At 39.1% G+C, this 20,448-nt stretch overlaps 3 protein-coding genes across 4 annotated transcripts; 2 read left to right on the top strand and 1 right to left on the bottom strand.

Moving 5' to 3' along the window:
- The first annotated feature begins 3,603 nt into the window (after positions 1-3,603).
- LOC144084906 (peroxiredoxin-like 2A) lies at positions 3,604-5,822 on the top strand. The gene is made up of 6 exons (XM_077613720.1): positions 3,604-3,783; positions 3,847-3,997; positions 4,814-4,905; positions 4,975-5,115; positions 5,190-5,354; positions 5,418-5,822. The coding sequence occupies exons 2-6, from the start codon at positions 3,853-3,855 to the stop codon at positions 5,517-5,519; spliced, it is 645 nt and encodes a 214-aa protein (XP_077469846.1). The 5' UTR covers positions 3,604-3,783; positions 3,847-3,852; the 3' UTR covers positions 5,520-5,822.
- Positions 5,823-5,942: 120 nt separating this feature from the next.
- LOC144084476 (peroxiredoxin-like 2A) lies at positions 5,943-10,677 on the top strand. Of its 2 annotated transcripts, XM_077612941.1 has the most exons (7): positions 6,017-6,053; positions 7,819-7,997; positions 8,172-8,351; positions 8,441-8,532; positions 9,629-9,769; positions 9,865-10,020; positions 10,139-10,677. In XM_077612941.1, exons 2-7 carry the CDS (start codon positions 7,847-7,849, stop codon positions 10,232-10,234), a joined length of 816 nt encoding a protein of 271 aa, XP_077469067.1. In that variant the 5' UTR covers positions 6,017-6,053; positions 7,819-7,846; the 3' UTR covers positions 10,235-10,677. The 2 variants fall into 2 exon arrangements, with proteins under 2 accessions (XP_077469068.1, XP_077469067.1); XM_077612942.1 differs by lacking the exon at positions 7,819-7,997 and having other exon boundaries at positions 5,943-6,053.
- Positions 10,678-11,759: 1,082 nt separating this feature from the next.
- Positions 11,760-20,067, bottom strand: sfxn3 (sideroflexin 3). Its single transcript, XM_077612939.1, has 11 exons — positions 19,937-20,067; positions 19,185-19,358; positions 18,943-19,113; positions 17,547-17,645; positions 16,195-16,270; positions 16,028-16,113; positions 14,867-14,994; positions 14,742-14,791; positions 14,608-14,657; positions 14,484-14,531; positions 11,760-13,879 (listed from the first exon to the last, which is right to left on the bottom strand). Exons 2-11 carry the CDS (start codon positions 19,346-19,348, stop codon positions 13,783-13,785), a joined length of 969 nt encoding a protein of 322 aa, XP_077469065.1. The 5' UTR covers positions 19,349-19,358; positions 19,937-20,067; the 3' UTR covers positions 11,760-13,782.
- Between the last annotated feature and the right edge of the window lie 381 nt (positions 20,068-20,448).

Genomic DNA, 20,448 nt, shown 5'->3' with positions numbered 1-20,448 from the left:
TAAGAATGAAAATTTCAATTGAAAAATGCAAAAATATGAATTTGTAAGTTTTATTTCAGAAAAACTATTCACTCGTTAATTCATTCTCTGAACCGCTTTATCCTCACTAGGATCGCGGGGGGAGGGGGTGCTGGAGCCTATCCCAGCTGACTTCGGGCCATAGGCAGGGGACACCCTGAATCGGTGGCCAGCCGATCGCAGGGCGCAAGGAGATGGACAACCATTCACATTCACACCCATACCTAGGGGCAATTTAGAGTGTCCAATCAGCCTGACCATGTATGTTTTTGGAATGTGGGAGGAAACCGGAGTACCCTGAGGAAACCCACGCAGGCCCGGGGAGAACATTCAAAGTCATGGTATGCAATGATTTAAATTTTAAAAAAATCTGTTTCAACTTTTGAATAGCTGTCCACTGCATTGACCCCTGTACATTAAAGGGTTAAAAAGTGGGGGGAACAAATTATAACAGAACTTAATTGCTAAAATAACATGTAATCATTCCCATTACATGACTTCCTATGGTAACAAAATGTGTAGAAATAACTTGGAAGTCAACCAAAGTCATCAACGTTATCAGTGAAATGAACTTCACGTCCTTTTTTGATGGCTTCACTATAACAAGTATAGTAAGCGTGGCCCTCAATGGCTGCACAGGAGGTGGGGTGCAACTCTTTCTCTGTGATTGGCTGCCTTCCCTCCCTCCCCCGAGAAGTTCAATTGGCGCTGCTGTGTGTGTATTATGTGCCAACCTAAGACCTCGCCTGAACCTCCCAAACTGTGCAAAACACACCCTGGTTATTCTCAGCATATAGAGAACATAATATAAAATTACATAACATTGCGTAAAATATTTATGACTGTAGGGTCACGTGTGAAGCAGAAGGAATGAAGCAGCTGGTAACTTGTCACCTTATATCCCAGCCCAGCCAATTTGGACCCATAGCACATTCCTCTTGTCATGCTATAGTAGATTACTATTACTAAACAACAAAACAAAATAATAATGCAATACTGATAGCCTTGTTCCATAACAATATAGCTTTGAGGATCAAACCACTTGCTAAAATTGCCTGAAGGGGGGGAAAATCAAAAGTTTACATACACTTGTGAAGAACATAATGTCATGGCTCTCTTGAGTTTCCAGTTATTTCTACAACTCTGATTTTTCTCAGATAGAGTGATTGGAACAGATACTTCTTTGTCACAAAAAACATTCATGAAGTTTGGTTCTTTTATGACTTTATTATGGGTTAACAGAAAAAGTGATCACATCTGCTGGGTCAAAAATATACATACAGCAACACGAATTAGCAATTTTGGTGACTTAGAAAGTTGTGTCAGTGAAATGAGCTTCATACCATGGCCTCTTAACTTCTTGTGAGTGATTATGAGTGACTACAGCTGGTGACTTCTCTGAGGCCATTTAAATAGGGCTCATTGGATGCAAACATCCACAAACACTACAATGGGAAAGTCAAAGGAGCTCAGCATGGATCTGAAAAAGCGAATCCTTGACTTGAACAAGTCAGGAAAGTCACTTGGAGCCATTTCAAAGCAGCTGCAGGTCCCAAGAGCAACAATGCAAACAATTGTTTGTAAGTATGAAGTGAATGGCACTGTTTTGTCACTGCCACGATCAGGAAGAAAACGCAAGCTATCACCTGCTACTGAGAGAAAATTGGTCAGGAGGGTGAAGATTCAACCGAGAATCACCAAAAAGCAGATCTGCCAAGAATTAGAAGCTGCTGGAACACAGGTGTCAGTGTCCACAGTCAAGCGTGTTTTGCATCTGCATGGACTGAGAGGCTGCCATGCAAGAAGGAAGCCCTTGCTCCAAAAGCGGCACCTTTAGGCTCGACTGAAGTTTGCTGCTGATCACATGGACAAAGATAAGACCTTCTGGAGGAAAGTTCTGTGGTCAGACGAAACAAAAATCGAGCTGTTTGGCCACAATGCCCAACAGTATGTTTGGAGGAGAAAAAGTGAGGCCTTTAACCCCAAGTACACCATGCCTACCGTCAAGCACGGTGGTGGTAGTGTTATGCTGTGGGGCTGTTTTGCTACCAATGAAACTGGTGCTTTACAGAGACCAGTAAATGGGATAATGAAGAAGGAGGATTACCTTCAAATTCTTGAAGATAACCTAAAGTCATCAGCCCGCAGATTGGGTCTTGGGCGCAGTGTGGTGTTCCAACAGGACAATGACCCCAAATACAACATCAAAAGTGGTAATGGAATGGCTAAATCAGGCTAGAATTAAGGTTTTCAAATGGCCTTCCCAAAGTCCTGACTTAAACCCCATTGAGAACTTGTGGACAATGCTGAAGAAACATGTCCATGTCAGAAAGCCATCAAATTTAACTGAACTGCACCAATTCTGTCAAGAGGAGTGGTCAAAGATTCAACCAGAAGCTTGCCAAAAGCTTGTGGATGGCTACCAAAAGCGCCTAATTGAAGTGAAAATGGCCAAGGGACATGTTACCAAATATTAGCGCTGCTGTATGTATATTTTTGACCCAGCAGATTTGATCACTTTTTTCTGTTCACCCATAATAAAGTCATAAAACAACCAAACTTCATGAATGTTTTTTGTGACAAATAAGTATCTGTTCCAATCACTCTATCAGAGAAAAATCAGAGTTGTAGAAATAACTGGAAACTCAACAGAGCCATGACATTATGGTCTTCACAAGTGTATGTAAACTTTTGACCACAACTGTATATATGTATGTCTGTGTGGAGTTTGCATGTTCTACCCGGGCGTGTGTGGGTTTCTTCCGGGTACTCCGGTTTCCTCTCAGATTCCCAAAACATGCGTGGTAGGCTGGCTGATTGGGCACTCTAAATTGCCCCTAGGTATGGGGTGTGAGTGTGCATGGTTGTCCGTCTCCCTGTCCCCTGCGATCGGCTGGCCACCGATTCATGGTGTCCCCTGCCTCGTCCTCGAAAGTCAGCTGGGATAAGCTCCAGCTCCCCGTGCAACCTTTGTGACGATGCGAGGTAAAGATGATGAACGAATGAAATGAGATCTGTAGTTGGGAACCATGATTTGACGGAACATTCAGCCGTACCGCTAGCTTCCTACAGAGGTCAGCATTGATCGAAATTATAGAAATCATAGGGTTTGAATGTTAGAAAACGGCTTCAATGAGTAGGAAAAATGCTTATTTTTGCATACCTGTCAACCTCTGCCGATAACTGCCCTTATAAATGATTATTGATTCCCCTTACAAACCCCCCAAAAACCTTACAAACACCGTACGAGTCGTACGGTGTTTGTAAGTTTTTTGGGAGGTTTGTAAGGGGAGTAAGTTTTTTGGGGGGTTTGTAAGGGGAATCAATAATCATTTTTAAGGGCAGTTATCGGCAGAGGTTGACAGGTATGTTTTTGAGACATATATAGAAAGGCCAAGTTTTCAAATATATACACAGGAAAAATAATCATCAGTGGGAAAAGGTTAAGGTGACAAGGCTACAATGTTAGGAATATACGATGACAAGCTTATTGAAATAATAGAATCCAGGTTTTAGGTCAATGCTTTTCGATGTGTTAAAGCCTCACTTTCCCTGACCTAGCCCCCACCCGACACTGTTGATGTCGACGTAACAGCAGTACCTGGTACTGAAGGCTCAGCTCAACGGCGACCTCGTTTCCCATCAGCCCACTCGAGAGGAATTCCTATTATGTTGTGTTCACGTAAGAAAAGCTTTCACTCAGATTGGACTCATTTCAGGGCTTAAAGTGCAGATCCCCACTCATTAGTGGAGAACCACAGGCCGGTGAGTAGCGTCTTATTATGGGAAATTTTCTCGTTGATGAAATTAAATGCATGTGCACCTCAGGCGGCCATGTTGACGGTCAACACCATCCTGAAGACGGTGAGCTTGTTTGTGGCCGAGCTCATCAGCTCCTTCACCGACTGGTTCCAGACGTCGCCAATGTGGGCCGACCCTCAGGTGCTGGGGGACACTGAGTTGAAGACCACCGGGGGAGGTAAAAGTGGCAAAAATGTGCCAGTTAATTGGATGTTTTTGACGGGTTCAGAGTGAATGATAATTTTTCAATTTGATGTCCAATTCATTTGGACTAAGACGGAATGTTTATCATCAATGGTAACTAAGGCTGACACATTTAATTTCCTGGTTAACAACTAATTGATTATCAAATTAATCGACAAATACTTCTGATAATCAATTGTTTAGAGACATCATTGGCCTATAATAGTAAGAATGATTATATATTTATTTTCTATTATTTTTGTCTATTTTTTTAATTAAAAAACACTTATTTCATTGATTAAAAATACTTTGATGAAAAATACAAAGCAATAAATTGTCATTTTATTTGTTTAATTTCTTAAAATTAAATTAAGTTTTAGATACCAAAATATTTTTGAACGTTTAATAATAAATATGACATCTGATTATTTTATTTTGTTAAACAGAAACTTGAAATGTTGTCTCTTTTCTGTATTATTTGTTTCGTTAAATTGAAAACAAAAAAACAAAAAGGGGGGCAATTTAAATATTCTTTGATTCATGGAGTCCACAAAAGCAAATTAATCCGCTTTGATTCAAATGAGATGTTTGCAAATATTTGCTTTTTCCTTGGAAAAATGATATTTAAATAGTGAGAGAATATTCATCCTCCAACTCTTCTCATCACATTTAGGGGTTCCAATGCAAATTTCTTGCTAAATTATAAAACCCAGAGTCATATGACTGTAATTTTATGATCTGATTAGTGGAATAATCGCAAACATAGTGGATGATTGATCAGCTATTAATTGCAGCAACTTTTATACATCAGTTCATGAGCGACACCAGGCCAGAAGTCTGTGGGAGAAGAGCGGCGCGGTGATCATGGTGGTGCGCCGACCTGGATGATTATTGTGCAGAGAGGTTTGTAACCGTTTGCTGAAATAACCTGGTAGTTGTCAAGTTTTAAAGTAACTCTGTTTTCACATTCAGGAAGCTGCGGAGCTGTCCTCTCTCGAGTCCCAGCTGCAGGACCTGGAGGTTCCTCTTTTTGCTGTTGTCAAGGAGAACCTCGGCAAGGAGCTGGACTGTTTCAAGAAGTTCTTCACCGGAAAAGTCTACGTGGATCAGAAGGTCCCGGCTTATGCAGAATAGGAATTCACTGTTGTGTTGTGTAAGCCATAATCCGCTTTCGTGTTTCCTCACAGAGAATTTTTTTCGGGCCTCAAGAGCGATTGATGTACCTCTCGGTGTTTCTGCGTATTGGTGTGTGGAGAAACCTGCTACGGGCCTACCGCAGGGGGTTCAGGGGGAACCTTAGAGGAGAAGGGCTGGTGCTTGGGGGAGTCTTTGTTATTGGACCTGGAGATCAGGTAGACATGGGATGGCGTGAATATGAGTGGCATCAATGCAGCAAATGTTTTTTCCCCCTGCAGGGTATTTTGCTGGAACACCGTGAGAAGGAATTTGGTGATAAAGTCAACATGCTGGCCATCCTCAGAACAGCCCGTAAAATACGAGATGACATGAAAAGTTAGTGCTGAGCTAAACTGGGTTTGAGGTCATTAGGGTCATGGTGGTCCTCTCACTGCATGTGAATTGTCTAAAATGAGCACTTTGGCAGTTTGCTGCCTCATTCATTCTAGTTTGCTGTGTCTTTCTGTTGAATGCTATGATGAAGATCTACCTCTAAACTCTTCTGAGAGAGCAGTTCTGATGTTTTTACGCCAACAACTACACAGCTAACCTGACGGTTATGAGGAAGAGCAAACTATTGAAGTTTCTCGTCCGTGTTATGATTAAACAAATGTGATTGAACAATAAAAGTCAGTGACTGATCATTACTGGCTCATTTGAGTTTTATTAATCATCTGCTCATCATTCAGGTTGAGAAATAAACTAATTATGATTGATTTCCAACGTACGTGCGTTACATTTTAAGGGAAAGTTGCCCCTACCAAGATGTCTACTCGAGGCACGTATTTACGTAGACATTTTGGCTAGTTTCCCTCACGGCGCCCCAGTTCAATCAGCAGTACGCATGCGCGAAATCTTGGTGCCGTCCGTTTCAGGTGAGACAGTCCGGTGTCCTTTCACTGCTAATATACTATTTATCCGATAAAGTGTTTAATGGCAACAAAAGTAGAAAGAATAGCAGTTTCTTTTTTGTAGTTGAAATGCTAACGCTAACGTGTGTTAGTTGATAGCAGCGTTAAGTTTAAAGCTTTTATTCGCAGCATTTATATCGTTGTTAGCTTGTGTTACGTATAGGCCCTTTGTTACTATAAAATAAAATAAATATGAATTGTGAGACTATTCCAGTAATACATGTTAGGGATCGTATTGATAGATTTTTAAGCGTAAAACTAGTTGTTTCGATACACTACCCGAATGACCTGAATGTCATCGTTATTAACGCCAATATTGGAGAATATGACTCGAAATATTACTTATATAGGAGTTCAGCTTGATAAGATTTTTCCTTCATGAAGAGTATTCGATTCAGAGTTTATCATCACAGACAAACAGGGTTTTTAATTTATGAAAACTGAGTTCATGTACAGTATTTCCTCTAGGATTTCTTTTCAACAGCTGGGACACACTAATTTTTATTGCAAATATTTATACATAAATATCACGTTTTTTAATATGTATTCTGATACAATTTATTTGATTTTTTTTATTTAACCGAAATATTAATAGAATGTATTATTCATTCATCTTCTGTACCGCTCGTCCGCAATGGAGGTGCCGAAGCCTATCCCATCTTAGATTTTGGGCATTGTGATATATATATATATATTGCAATATTAAAATTAGAAGATTTTTCACCAGATGATGTGCATCGCTGAATTTGGAAATACTTTTGTTGACTCACCACGACCACGTTGTATCCATAAAATTCCATTTAATCCAGGTGTAGGGGCTCCATCTATAAATTATGACGATTGCTGAACATAAAAGTGATATAACCCTAAAACAAACAGATCTCAAATATGATAGAAATTCAGCAAGTCACAGTGGCCTTTTATTTACATTACTTCAAAGTAAAATTAGGAAACTGATGACAAAAACTTTGTGATATTGTAAACTGAAATTCCCATGAGAAAGAAAACAATAAAATAAGGCTAGTTTTAACGCTTTTCAGGACAAGTGACTATTTTGCTCATTTAAAATGCTTGATATATTTTCAATTATTGTAATATGTATTATCAATTTATTGTTCACTTTTTAATAAATATATTTATTTTTAAATGAATAAAATGTTGTTAAAAGCAGTATTGATGAAATAATAAATTTTAAAAAATTACTATTTATGGCCTCCCTAACACAGTAATGTTGTCTTATTTCTTTACATTTGATAGTATTTAACTAATTGGTCATTGACAGCGATCTTTCCCTCTCAAAATGGATTGGACTTCTAGCACTGTCATTGGCAGCCAATGAGTTGAACGAGTGGCCAATAAAACGTTCATACAAACAAACCCTGCTTTACTAGATGCTCTCCGTGCTTCTGCGGTAAGATATTCTTCCACAGAAGTCATTAGAAAGCATCAATGAGAGCCTATGACACAATTACATAATCTTTACTCTTCGTTGTAGCCCTGGCTGCTTTCTTTTGTTGTCTTTGTAGGAGTGTGTTATCAGATGTTCCAGAACTCCAAGTCTTTGCTAAATGCGTAGTATTAACTTATCGGTGGCTGTTAATGGCAAGGGAGCTAACTAGATTGGACGTCTATCACCCGTAGTCGCAGTGAATTCGTAATAATTTGCCACGCACGAGTCCCTTAAAGAAGCCACGTTTCGCATAAAGCCTGTACATTTGTTTCCTTTCAGTGTTCGTAGTGTATTGCTCAGCGTGGCGATGCTGGCAGCGTTGAAGCGTATTCTTCCCACACCCCACTCCTGCCGTGGGACGTTCTCTCTGTACGTCACTCCCTATCAAACCAGCTCGATTGCTGCTTTCCACAGAAGTAGTGCCAAAGATAGTCCCGAGCCAGAAAAACGCCCTTCAGGCAAGGTTCCACACTTGGTTATTCGTTATTTGCGTCCTGCTGTTTGTTGTCGAACCGGTGCGACTATGTTTCATTACCACCCACCCAAAAACGTAATAATGAAACACGAGTGAATGAAGTGTTAAGAAATTGGAGATTTGACCTCATTGGAATTTGATGTCATTTGTGCCACAGAATTGGCGTCTGTGCTTGAGGTGGACCAGTTGGGCATGGGTATGTGGTCTCTGGGCCTGGGGGCTGTGGGTGCCGCCCTCGCTGGAATCTTCTTGGTCAACTCCAATCTGACGCTCCCAAAAGTAGGAGAAGCCTCGCTTGAACATCTCGCTGACGCCGACCTGATCTCCACTGTTGACGGTACGATAGGAAAGACTTGGCACACTCGGCGGCCTTCGTTTAGTTTTCTGTTTTTATTTGCGTCATTTGTGTCTTGGTTGTGTCTGCAGATGGCAAGGTCATCAAAGCAAAGACTCTGTGGGAAAAGAACGGCGCCGTCATCATGGCTGTCCGGCGGCCCGGATGATTTTTGTGCAGAGAGGTTGGCTTAGGCAATCAAAATGGAGAAAAATTTACTTGGCACATGTGACATATTTTATCTAGCCATTGCAGCCTGATGAAAGGTTGGCAAATAGAGAACGACCTTAAAAATAATTCAATTCTAGTTTTGAAGGAGCTTTTTGTTGAAATATACTTTAAAACATAACAAAGATGAGAACACATTCTGAGCATTAGATTACTTAGTAATTCAAGCATTCAGTTTTTCAAAACGCTGTTAAACATTAACAAAAATTAGCATGCATTGTGGAAAAATATGGAATAGTCATTCATATATCCCTAGGGGCAGCCCAATGTGGTTAGCTCGTCGGCCTCACAGTTCTGGGATCGAGGGTTCGATTTCTACGGGTACTCCTCCAACACCCCAAAAACATGCAGAGAAGGCTGGTTGAACACTCTAAATTGCCCCCTAGGTATGAGTATGAATGGTTGTCCGTCTCTTGTGATTGGCTGTCCACCAATTCATGCTGGGATAGGCTCCATCACCCCACACGACCTTTGGTAGTGTAAGCCGTTTGGTAAATGAATGTATGTACAAATGCCTCAGGAAAATTCACAGGCCTACTGCTCCTTGCCTTGCATTCCTGAGTAAATTTCTTTACTATATATATTTTTTTCATTTTAATTTTGTTTTCTATTTCAAATATTGACCAAAAGAAGTGTTGTTTGATAGAAGTAGGCTAATAGGATCATATTTTATTTTTATTATTAATTTTATTTTTTGGACTTCAGGCATGCCATCAGTATTGAGTTAAAAGCAAACCAGATTATTTCATTATACATTAGTGCATCAATGCAGTTAATTATCATTTAACATAATAATTTTTTTTTTTTTGGGGTCATATTTATAGGTCTGATGAATAATGAATGTCTGTCTTGATAATTTTATAATATTTGTAATAGGTTAGAGGTCAAGAAACACATTCTTAAGTTGCACTGTAACTTTTCAGGAAAACTAAATAGTGCTTCATTTTCCGATAAATATTGTCTTATAAAATGTTGAACTACTTTCTAGTTTTTAGGTTGTAATAGCATATTTTAAAAAAATATATCGCTATTCATCGCAATATTCCTTGCAGGAGGCTTCTGAGCTGTCCTCTCTGAAGCCCCACCTGGAAGAGCTGGGGGTCCCTCTGGTGGCGGTAGTGAAGGAACATGTCGGCACAGAGATCCAGGACTTCCGACCGCACTTTGCCGGGGACATATACATCGATCAGCAGGTCAGACGTCCTTTTTGGCCCTCGCATTTTTGACAGATTCTTTGCGGCAATAGTTGCCTTTGAGCAACACTTAAAAAAGGGAAACCAACTTTCAGAAACTTTTCTACGGGGCAAAAATGGGCGCTTTTGGGCTCCTACGCTTTGGAGTGTTGCAGAACTTCAAGCGAGCCTGGAGCGCCGGTTACCAGGGCAACATGTTGGGAGAAGGATTCCTTCTGGGAGGTGTCTTTGTCATTGGCGCAGGAGATCAGGTATGATACAGAAAGCATAACTCATTGGCTCCTAGCGACGGCGACAGATGTTAGGTAATATCGTAATGAAATAACTGGAATTCTGTCTATCGCCGTCATTCCCATTTGGGTCTAACAGGGAATCCTACTGGAGCACCGAGAAAAGGAGTTCGGCCACAAAGTGGACGTGACAAATGTTCTTCAAGCAGCCAGGAAAATATTACCTCGCAAATAAATTTATTAGAGGCCTGAGAATAGAAAAATATACTAAGTAGAATGCACTTACACTACGTTCATTATGGCCAGAGAAAAAACAAAGCTGTGAAAGATACAGTTGACTAAATATTACCTCAATTTAAAACTAGACAGGCATGAAAAACTAGATTTTGCATCTCAACTTTGTTGATGAACTCCTTGAGCTACTCGTTTGTCGCCGACACCAACACACCATGGCCTCAAGTTGGATTGATTAGCGTGCGGTTATGCGATTGGGTGTGTTACAATGATGACTTGGCTCTGTAAACTCTGCAAAGAGTGGAGTGGGTCTGATGATTTTACACATGCGTTCTACAAACGCCACCACGGTCGTCATCTTGAGGTCCTCTTGAGTGTTTGTGATGGAGATAAGATTTTGCTTGAATATGAAGAAATTAATAAATGGAGGACACCTGAAAAAAACATTGGCTTTTTATATATACTACATATATTTAAAGTGCTTGAATTGACTCCTATTGAACTTGTCATATTGAATATAAATTATATTTCAATGCCATTAACGGCAATAGACGTCCAGCTCCAATCTGTCAGTCCAATTCAAATGAAGTAATATTCACTATACAAAGTGAAAACCAAATGAGTTAAATAAATACTCACACATTTGATTATGGAGTGAAACATGTCAAGGTTTATTTATGACAACACAAGTTGTACACAGCATGATTGGAAAAACATTTCATTGTTTGATTGTCAATGTGCTTGACATGGAAATCAAATACACACAATGAGATGTGATGTAGCTTATTGGAATAATAATGACATTTTGTTGTTATATATGCATAGAGACATGGAGCAAAAACACTGAAAATAATGCTGGTAAGGGAAGACATTTTTAAATATTGTCAATATTGAGGATACATTTATAACAGCATTATCGACAAGAAATAATCACCCAAGTATTTATTTTTTTAATATTTGATTTTTGTTTTTACAAACAATTGTGAAAACATACTTGGGCAATTATTCTAGCATCACGGTATGTATCAGTACTAATATATTGACTAAAACATTCCAGTATTTCACAAGTGTGACACATAAAACCAGCAGTTTATATTTGAGCGTACTGAACAAGTACAATCTTCAATATTCAACACTTCTGTAGAAGAGTGATAGTTCTTGACAGCAACAAAATTCCTTGACCTGCGCAGTCTTGAACACAGTTTGAAATGAAGTCATGAGTGCAAAGGTGAGATTTTATAAAATGAATATGTTATGAGTACAGGAGGTTGGAATGAAACTAGTCAGGAGGATACTAACTCAAATAAATCAATAAGTGAGCAATGAAGCTTGTTGCATTAGTATGAACTGCATTAAAGCGCAAATCAGAAATACTATGATAAATATAACCTACTATAACCCCAAATCAAGGCATAACTGGAATATGTATTAGCTTCCAAAAAAAAAATCTTTACCACATCCACTTAAATTGTTTTCAATAAACCCAAGAAGAGCAAAAGTACTGTATTTCTGAAAAAAAGTGACTATTAGTAATCATCAAGAATTAATTGCAAACCAAAGCTGCGCCAACCTGGACCCAACAGCCTTCTAAAAATCTGCCTTTGATTGCGCTAAGTTTTGGCAATATAGCATGAACATTTGAGATTGTTCTTACTCCGTTCAGTGAAAAGTAGATAGGCATTCCTATTCGATTGAGCCTATTAAAAGAAGCCCACTACCTGAAGAAATACAGTACATTGTGTTTTGCTCGATAAACCCTACTACAGCAAAAAACACCACAAAATAGTAATATTAGCAAGTTTTCTCGCTGGTGCACATGTGCAGCATAGCATAACATTCAGAATATTTCCACTTTATAGATCAAGCATTGCCCACATTTGAAATGCAGGAGTGTGGTTGGGTTACGAGAAGTTACGGTCGAAGTTTCCCGATCTTGACTTACTTTCCTCACGAAAAGTGTGGCAACATTAGCTGTTTTTGAACATGTTTGTCAGTGCAAGCAGTATTTAGTTAGCTGTGATACAAAGGGCTTAAATTATGCTTAAAACAGGGTTGAGGAATCTTTTTACAGATTGTAAAATCCTCCACGATGATCTACAGTGACTATTGAAAATGTGTACAGCATACAATGCCACAAAGGGCGGCAGTGGGAGCAGGAGTTTATAACAAAACCAATAAGATAACAAATTTTTCAGCAATTTGTGAAGTGCGGCTTGTTTAAGCAGAAACAATGTTTTAAAATGGTCTGGTTGGAACATAAACTAGAACCCACAGAGGCCCTTGAGGACCTGTTCTACATGATAGAAGTGTCTCTTATTTTAATAGTTCAATTCAAAATAAGTAATACCTGTCTTCAATCATTAAAAGGCAAATTCCCACTTAATTTCTATGATAATTTGAATTGTGGATTCTAATTTTCCATTCAAAATCTATTTCCAATCTGACCTTGGATAAAAATTAGGGCTTTAATGATACATCAATCTGGATTGATTGCATCGATTTGGATCGTTAAGCAATGATCCAATCAATTAAAAAACAGGGATCAACTGCTATGAAAAAAGTAAAAAAAATACTTTTTTAACAATATGCTTGTTAAAATTGCTTCTCAATCAAATAACAAAATGCCTCAGCAACTAATTTTCACAAATGCTGTTCGTATTGCTTTTGGTGAATTGTAATTGGTAGTTACAAAATGTGACCATATTAAATTAAATTGTTTAAAGGGTCTCGAACCAAATAGTGCCAGATTTTGTCATTTCTGCAAATATATTGCTGTCCAACAAATTAATAATAAATCATAGTCATTAAATGAGTTATTTACAACTTCAATAATGCTGCCTTCACATGCTTTTGGAAAGATGATCTTTACTAATTGGTAATTACGAGTACTACATCTTGTGCTTTTGTCGTTGTAGCAACAAAAAAAACAGCAGACACAGACTTTGGTTTGCTCTTCAGCTGAACATTTTAGTAAATTTTGAAAAGTAAAAGGTCGACCCGTCTGGGAAACTCTTATCATAATGAATCCGAGTTCTCTGGGAGCAAATATGACTTAAGGGGGCACTCACATGCAATTTTCAACTCTAAAAACAGGATTTACCATAATTACTACAGCGCATGAAGGCAGCATTAAGATGGGAGGCTTTTGCTCGGAAGGAAATAAGAGTTTAACTTTTTGCATTGAACTTAAATGTATAACACCTCAATTCTGTTGATGTGAATGCTTAACTTATTGCCTGCCATGGACAGTGATTGGTGTCTAATCATTTAAACATCAGTATAATCGCTGCCAGCTTCTTTAGTTAAATGAATTGGATGTCTATTACCACAGCCAGTGTGTCAAAGGAAATGAATCAATACTGGGACCGATATTGAGGTACAATTGGAATAAATGGATGGATGTTACATTCAAGTTCACAGTACAATATCAGTAACGGATAAAATATACAGAGATGCGAATTGCTCCTCCGTGTGCTTGACTTGGTAACATTTCCAAGAACAAGATGCATAAATAACTTGTGTAATCATGCGGCTGTGCACATGAATCTCCTACAAGCCTTTGTTGAAGTAAACCATTGTGGTGGACGGGTTGCTTTGTCGTATCCTCTCTTGAAGCTCCGCCTCCAGCCCACTCACTTTTATGGAGCTGCATACAAGTTAATTTAAAAAATAAAAAAAAAGCAAACTACATTGTTAACATAGAGAGACAGGTGGGTGGGGTTTATATTGTGTGTGCTGTGTGACTGTCTGGAAATTGGTTTATTTTTGAATGTCTCTTTACGACTTTTATTGTGATTTAATTGGTTCAAGAGATTGTTGACCTAGAAATTATCCAAATGCTATTTTTTTTGGCATCATTTTTATACACATCCATTTTTGTTAATTTTGGTGGGTTTAGATTAAAGTAAAAACATAACAATAGTCGTTGAATGTCAATGATTATCTTTAGAATAAATCAAAATGAGATATTTGCAAATACGGAACACACCGTTTAAGCACCGGAACCGTTTTAAAAAGTACTGAGTATTAACAGCTATTGGATAAAACCCAACCGATACGCTAGTTTTATAGTCCAATTTTTCTCAACAAATAATTTATGAATGGAATGCACAGCTAAAATGTAAAGCCCAAATCTATAATGGTAACTAACATGATTGAAGTCAACTAATCACAGATTAACCGGTGATTGGTGTCAATGGGACCCATAGATGATGATATTTAATTTTTCTAAGTGTTCCTTTTTGTGTTACCTTTTCTGTGGGAACAGGGCGCAGCACAAAGGGGTTGCAAACACCAGGCTGTCATTCAAAGAGAAGGCGTTTTATTTTTAGCCCAGTGCAAAATGTTACCCGTCAAATCCAAGCGTTGACTTACCACAAGCCCACGAGCCCCACCTGGATCGGGGCGTTGAGAATCGGGAAGCGCTGCAGGGAGGCCACAACGCGTTTAGGTCGGAATGTGGAAAGACTCCTTTAAGTTAAGTGCAAGTACAGACGGAAGAATGTTACCTTCATAAAGGCTCGCTTCTCCAGCGCATTCATAATGACAGGAGGAATAGCTGCAAAACAACAAAGACGCTATTAACATTTGAGATCATTATAAATGGAAACGAGTGCAACACGGGTGCGTTTACCCATGGCGGGCACAGCCATGCCAATCCTGGACACAACCACTTGCACAATGGCCTGCTTGGCCGCGTTGGCAGACTCTCCTAACCTGTTTCCATTTTCATCTGTCACGGGGATACCGTACTTCAACTCCCTGGAGGGACGGAAAACACAAACATGTAGGGTAGGGTATGGATGTCAAAATATGGCACAGGGACCGGATTAAACCTGTGTATGGGCCTGATCTGGTTCTGTAAAGTATAAAAATGAGTTTTGATTTTTCCTGTCTAAAAAATTTCTGATTGCAAAACCTGTCCTTACCATTGGGTGGGGCCATAACAAGCGTGTTAAGCAAGCAAACCATTAATACCGAGGCAACATTTTCAAAATAAAATAACGGATAAGAAAATGCATTTACTTAATGGGGGATTTCGTAACTTGGATCTTTTTCGTATCTCGAGTCACTCATTTGCATATAAAAAATTTCGTAACCTGAAAATTTCGTACCTAGAGGCATTTGTAAGTGGTACAGGGTCTTTTGGTCGCCGATCTTTTGGTCGCCCGGAAGGTAAGTGATAATTACCATTTAAATCGTTGCTCAAATTCCCTAAATACAAACTGCGAGTTACTATTTAGTCATACTTAATGCCCTATTAATTATTAGGCTAAAGAAAAGCTCCAAATTTCCCGGACTTTTATTGTTTTCTGTTGGAGAACTTGTTAAGACCCTGACTGACGTAGCTTCTTAAAGGGACAACGCATGTACATACAAACTCTTATACACACGTCGGTTCAGTGAAACTGCTCATGATAATTGTTGGCTTTTATTGATGCGTAGACCGTGTTGTTTTACCTTGTTTTGTCGCCGGTCTTTTGGTCGCCCGTTGTCGCGGTCAGGGCGACCAAAAGACCGTGACCAAAAGACCGGCGACCAATCGACCACACACGTTTGTAAGTAGAGGTATGACTGTATAATTAATAGCGATGCTAGGCTCCTACTTCTGTAGAAGAGAACTATAACAAAGCTGTTGTTTTTAAGTTATATAGTGTGTAACTTGGTAGGTACAGACCATAATTTTAACGGTCCAGACCACTTGGTGGAGGTTTTTACTGCATGTGGGCCTTAAGCCAGAATGAGTTTGATACCCCTGGGGCAGAGTACAGCTGTTAAAGCAAGCTGATCTCACCTCTGTCTCATGAAGGGGATGTTGATACAGTTTGCAGCGGCAACAGCAGCGAAGGGCACAAAGCGGCTGGCGATGGGTGGGAGACGCTAAGGAGGAACAGCCACATTTAAGACCATCGGAAAAATCACATTTCCCTACGACTAATGGTTGCTTCGACAGGACCTTACCGTGGCCAGAGACTTGAGGCCCAGAGCGGTGACCACGGCGCCAGTCGTCGCACTCACGTATGTCACACCGAGCTGACTGAAAGAATAATTGGCATTTTTTTTCTTAATTAAAAAAGGGAAATTTACAAGTGATTCGAAAAATTCCTGCTAAAATTGTTTGTTTTGAAATGTTATAATTTACTGAAAGTTAGTGAACAACAAGCCACTAAAATAATTCACGAAGATCTTTTAATAGTCTCAATAATTTGAATTTACCGCACACTTATTTGAGGAAATTCAAGATCATGATTGACTAATAACTTTTTTGGTTGCTATAAATTATCAACTCACAAATTACGTGATGAATTAGTTGCAATCATATTTTATGATCACAACATAAATTAATCATACAATAATTAAATATAATTAGTAATTAAAAAAATATACTGTGCAAATAATGACTTTATGAGTGTAATGGACAGTATAGTTCTTATGGTGGGTAAATTGTGCAAGGGGGGAATTTTACTGCATGAATGGGAAAAACATGAATTCTTAATTTTTTGGGATTTGATCAATATTATACAAATAATGTACGCCGTTAACTTGTTTTTTCAGGTGTAGTGCCAGTGGTTTCATCGAGCGTGCATTTGATTCCTGGTGATAAAACCTTAATGAGAACAACTTTATATTGTTAATATAGGCAGCATAGTTTTAAATTTGAATATGTTTAACTGGTGGTGTGCCTTGAGATTTTCTCAATACGAAAATAGTGCCGCAGCTCAAAAAAGGCTTGGAAACACTGCATTAAGCTTATAGAGCAACCCTTGTTTTAGGCTGGGTACTGTTTACAGTCACTTCATCACTTGTTATTATTACAAGCTGAATGCCTGTCAAGTTTGCCACTCCTGATATGTTATTGTTGGGGAAGTGTATCTTTATTTTTATTTATTTTTTAGCTTATCCCAGCCAACTATGGGGAGGAGGCAGTGTAAACCCTACACTGTTTCCTCACCAATTGCAGGGCACATATAGTGAACTAAGATAATAAAAAAAGAATACTTTTTTAAAATAAGTAAAACGTAAAAAAAATTACATGAAAAATTGTGGATTTTACTGCTTTTTCCTTTTTTTAAAAACAATAATTTTATCCATTTCTGGAATCTAATTGATTAATACATTTTTAAACCAATGTAAAATATACAAAAATGCTTTTAACTATTAAAAAAAACAATTGCTTAATACAATAAAACAACATTGTCTAATATGAAAGTCAGCAATTATTTTAAGATTTATATGATTTTTTTTCTGGATATTTTATTTTGCTCTAGCGGTACACATTTCCCCACCAAGATATCAGATAAAGTGGTCCCTACTTGAGAGTGATGGGAGCGTCCCCACTGCGGTTGGTGTAGTTGACCACTGCATTGAAGGACTGGTTAACCCACTGCCAAAACACCACTGCCGGTGTGGTCCTGTAAACACATGACAAATGATTTTATAAAATGCTCCATGCCTTCAGTGAGCATGACGTACATTTTGCCATTGACATACAGTGGTACCCCTACATACGAGCACCCCTACATATGAGCACCCCTACATATGAGCACCCCTACATATGAGCATTTCGAGATACGAGTAAAATTTCGAGCAAATAATTATCTCTAGATACGAGAAAAATTCCGAGATGCGAGAAAGCCAGGTGGCCAAGACATGAGAGGCTGTTTATCATTGTAGCGCACTGTCTTTTTTGCCGCATCTCTTTCGTGTATAACAGATATCTACGTGCACTGGCCAGAGCGTTGCATTTTTTTCAGTGTTTTTTTTCCATCACTCAGCGCGAATGCCGGAGCGATCGCTAATACGAGCATTATATTACTTCTCGTTGGCTGCTCATAAGAACATCAGGGGCACTGGCTCTCTCCCCCGTAACTCCTCGTGTAATATCTCTGGTCGCAACTACCTCTTTGTAACGTCTCTGCGAGCACTGAGCGGAGCGTTGCATTTTTCAGTGTTTTTTCCCCCCCCTTAGCCTGTTAGCTCCCGTTAGCGGAGCGATCGCTAATTCAAGACTACTGGGCAAGTGGTCGTGCGTTATCCTATTGTGAGGACATTTGTGTGCATCATTTTCGGAATATTTTGAGGGGAATACAACAGCAAACAGCCCATCGATAGCGAACGTGAGGTTGGAGGCGGGGCAAACAGCTAAGGCCAGGAGAAGGTATAAACATTTAAAACAAAATTAGAATTAAGTTTAGTGTAAGGTTAGATTGACCTTATTTTTGAGTGTTTAGTTCTATTAAACACATTTTAGTAATATTAAACCACTAGTTATGTGTTACTTTGTTACTAAATGGCAATTAGAAGAAATAAAACATTTTTTTCCAATGCAATATCCTGTTTTTGGTGTTTTTCAGAGGGTTGGAACAAATTAATTTGTTTTTAGTTCATTTCAATAGGAAACGTTCATTCGAGTTACGAGAATATCAGTCCCGGAACAAATTAAGTTCGTATCTCGAGGTACCACTGTATTAGCTATAATAAGCATCTAGTAATCCATTTTTGACTGGGCGGAAAATGGATTGGACGTCTAACACAGTCAATGGGAACCAATAACTTAAGAGGCTTTTCAGGATTAAGCCTCTATTTCAGTCCCGTGCGGCTCTCTTGGTGCGTTTATTTAAATGAAATGTACAGTAAGTCAGTGCCCGCTTAGCTGATTAACATACAAAGAGAGAGAGAGTGACTGATAGGGCGTCACTAAGGCGGTACCTGTAGAAGGTGAGCATGCAGCCAGTGATGGACATGTTCATGGGCACCTGAGCAGACATTCGGCCAATCACGAACATCTTCTCCCCGGTGTCGGGGTGGAAGGCTGAGTCATACACGTACTTGGCTCGCCACAGCTGGTCCTCCGTCAGGCCGGGCATCAGTACACCCGCTCTAAACACAAAAGTGTTTGGACTCTACACATGACTCAGCCCACGTAGACTTTTGCCTCCTTCTAAGCATACCTGTAGTTCTCCACGATGAGGCGGGCCTCCTCTAGCGTGTTGGAGGAGAGGAGGACGTTCCTGGGGTCCGTCACCATGAAAAAGTGCTTGGCGCGGCCCATGAAGGTTGACTGGTCCCATCGCGGCTCTTTGATGTTGATGTTGAGGGGCAGATCTCCAGACATTTTGGGCTTCCTTGAAGAGGAAAAAAAACACAGTTAAATTAAAATAAATAAATTCAAATTATTGAGATTATTAAAAAGATCTTCATGATAAGCGAGAATTTCAATGTGTAGAGAAAAAAAATCAACATGACCTAGAATTTGACCCAAAATAATAATTTAGTCAAGTTAGCATTATGCAAAAAAAAAGCTGTTTTTACTCAAATGTTGCAGCAATGTTGATAACTAACGTGGAAAATTAATACAATTTTTAAAAAAAATGTGTTTCAAAGCCTGGCGCGTGACAGTGAGCTGTCAATCAAACTGGGCAAACCAATTCGAGCGTTTTCATTAAAATCGAGACATGTTGCTGTACAATTCAGAAAGCACCAAAACCGAAGAGGAATCAGACTACACAAAAATCCTGTTTATTTCCCAAATTCCACCATTTCAGCAACCCTCCTGGTTAGCCGGCTAGGCTAGCGTGGATCTTGCGCTCCACAGTCAGATTAGAGTCAAGTTTCACGAAGAGGTTTAAATCACGCAATCATCGCGTTGTGATATCACTCTAAAATATATACACTAAAAGTATACATTAAAAGCAAACGATACCTGGTTTGGAAGACGATTGACCTCTCAATATCACTGCAACCGGCTGGGAGTGTTGTGATGGTTTCACGTTCCCAACCAAGAATTGGGAATTAGGGTCCCATCACAAATTGACGATTTTCACACACTAAAATAGATACGATTCAATCCAATTAACTGTGTGTATTACAAAAATATTTACTTTTCACAAATAAACGACCGAATCTTACATAAATAAAAAGTACATTAATCTTATTTAGGGTTTACCAGATTGGAGGAATTCGAGTTTGTAATAATGTAATGTACTTGAACTCAGCACAACCCTTGTCAAAGCCAGGGCGTGTTTTTAAGGAGGCCTATCAGCAAAAGCAGTTTGTAAAATTCAAAACATCTTATTGGTTTAGAGGACAAACGCCTACTTTTTGATTGGCGTTTTTCCATTTCGCACGACGTGAAATATTGCCATCGAGTTTTTATTATTTGACTATGTCAAAAAAAATGCATATTTTTGTGTGCTTTTTAAGTGTGTCGTTAGG

The sequence above is a fragment of the Stigmatopora argus genome, chromosome 11 (assembly GCF_051989625.1).
Source record: "Stigmatopora argus isolate UIUO_Sarg chromosome 11, RoL_Sarg_1.0, whole genome shotgun sequence".
NCBI classification, from domain to species: Eukaryota; Metazoa; Chordata; class Actinopteri; order Syngnathiformes; family Syngnathidae; genus Stigmatopora; species Stigmatopora argus.
The sequence above is the reverse complement of the archived record's forward strand: the minus strand, read 5'-3'. Positions and strand labels throughout refer to the sequence as shown.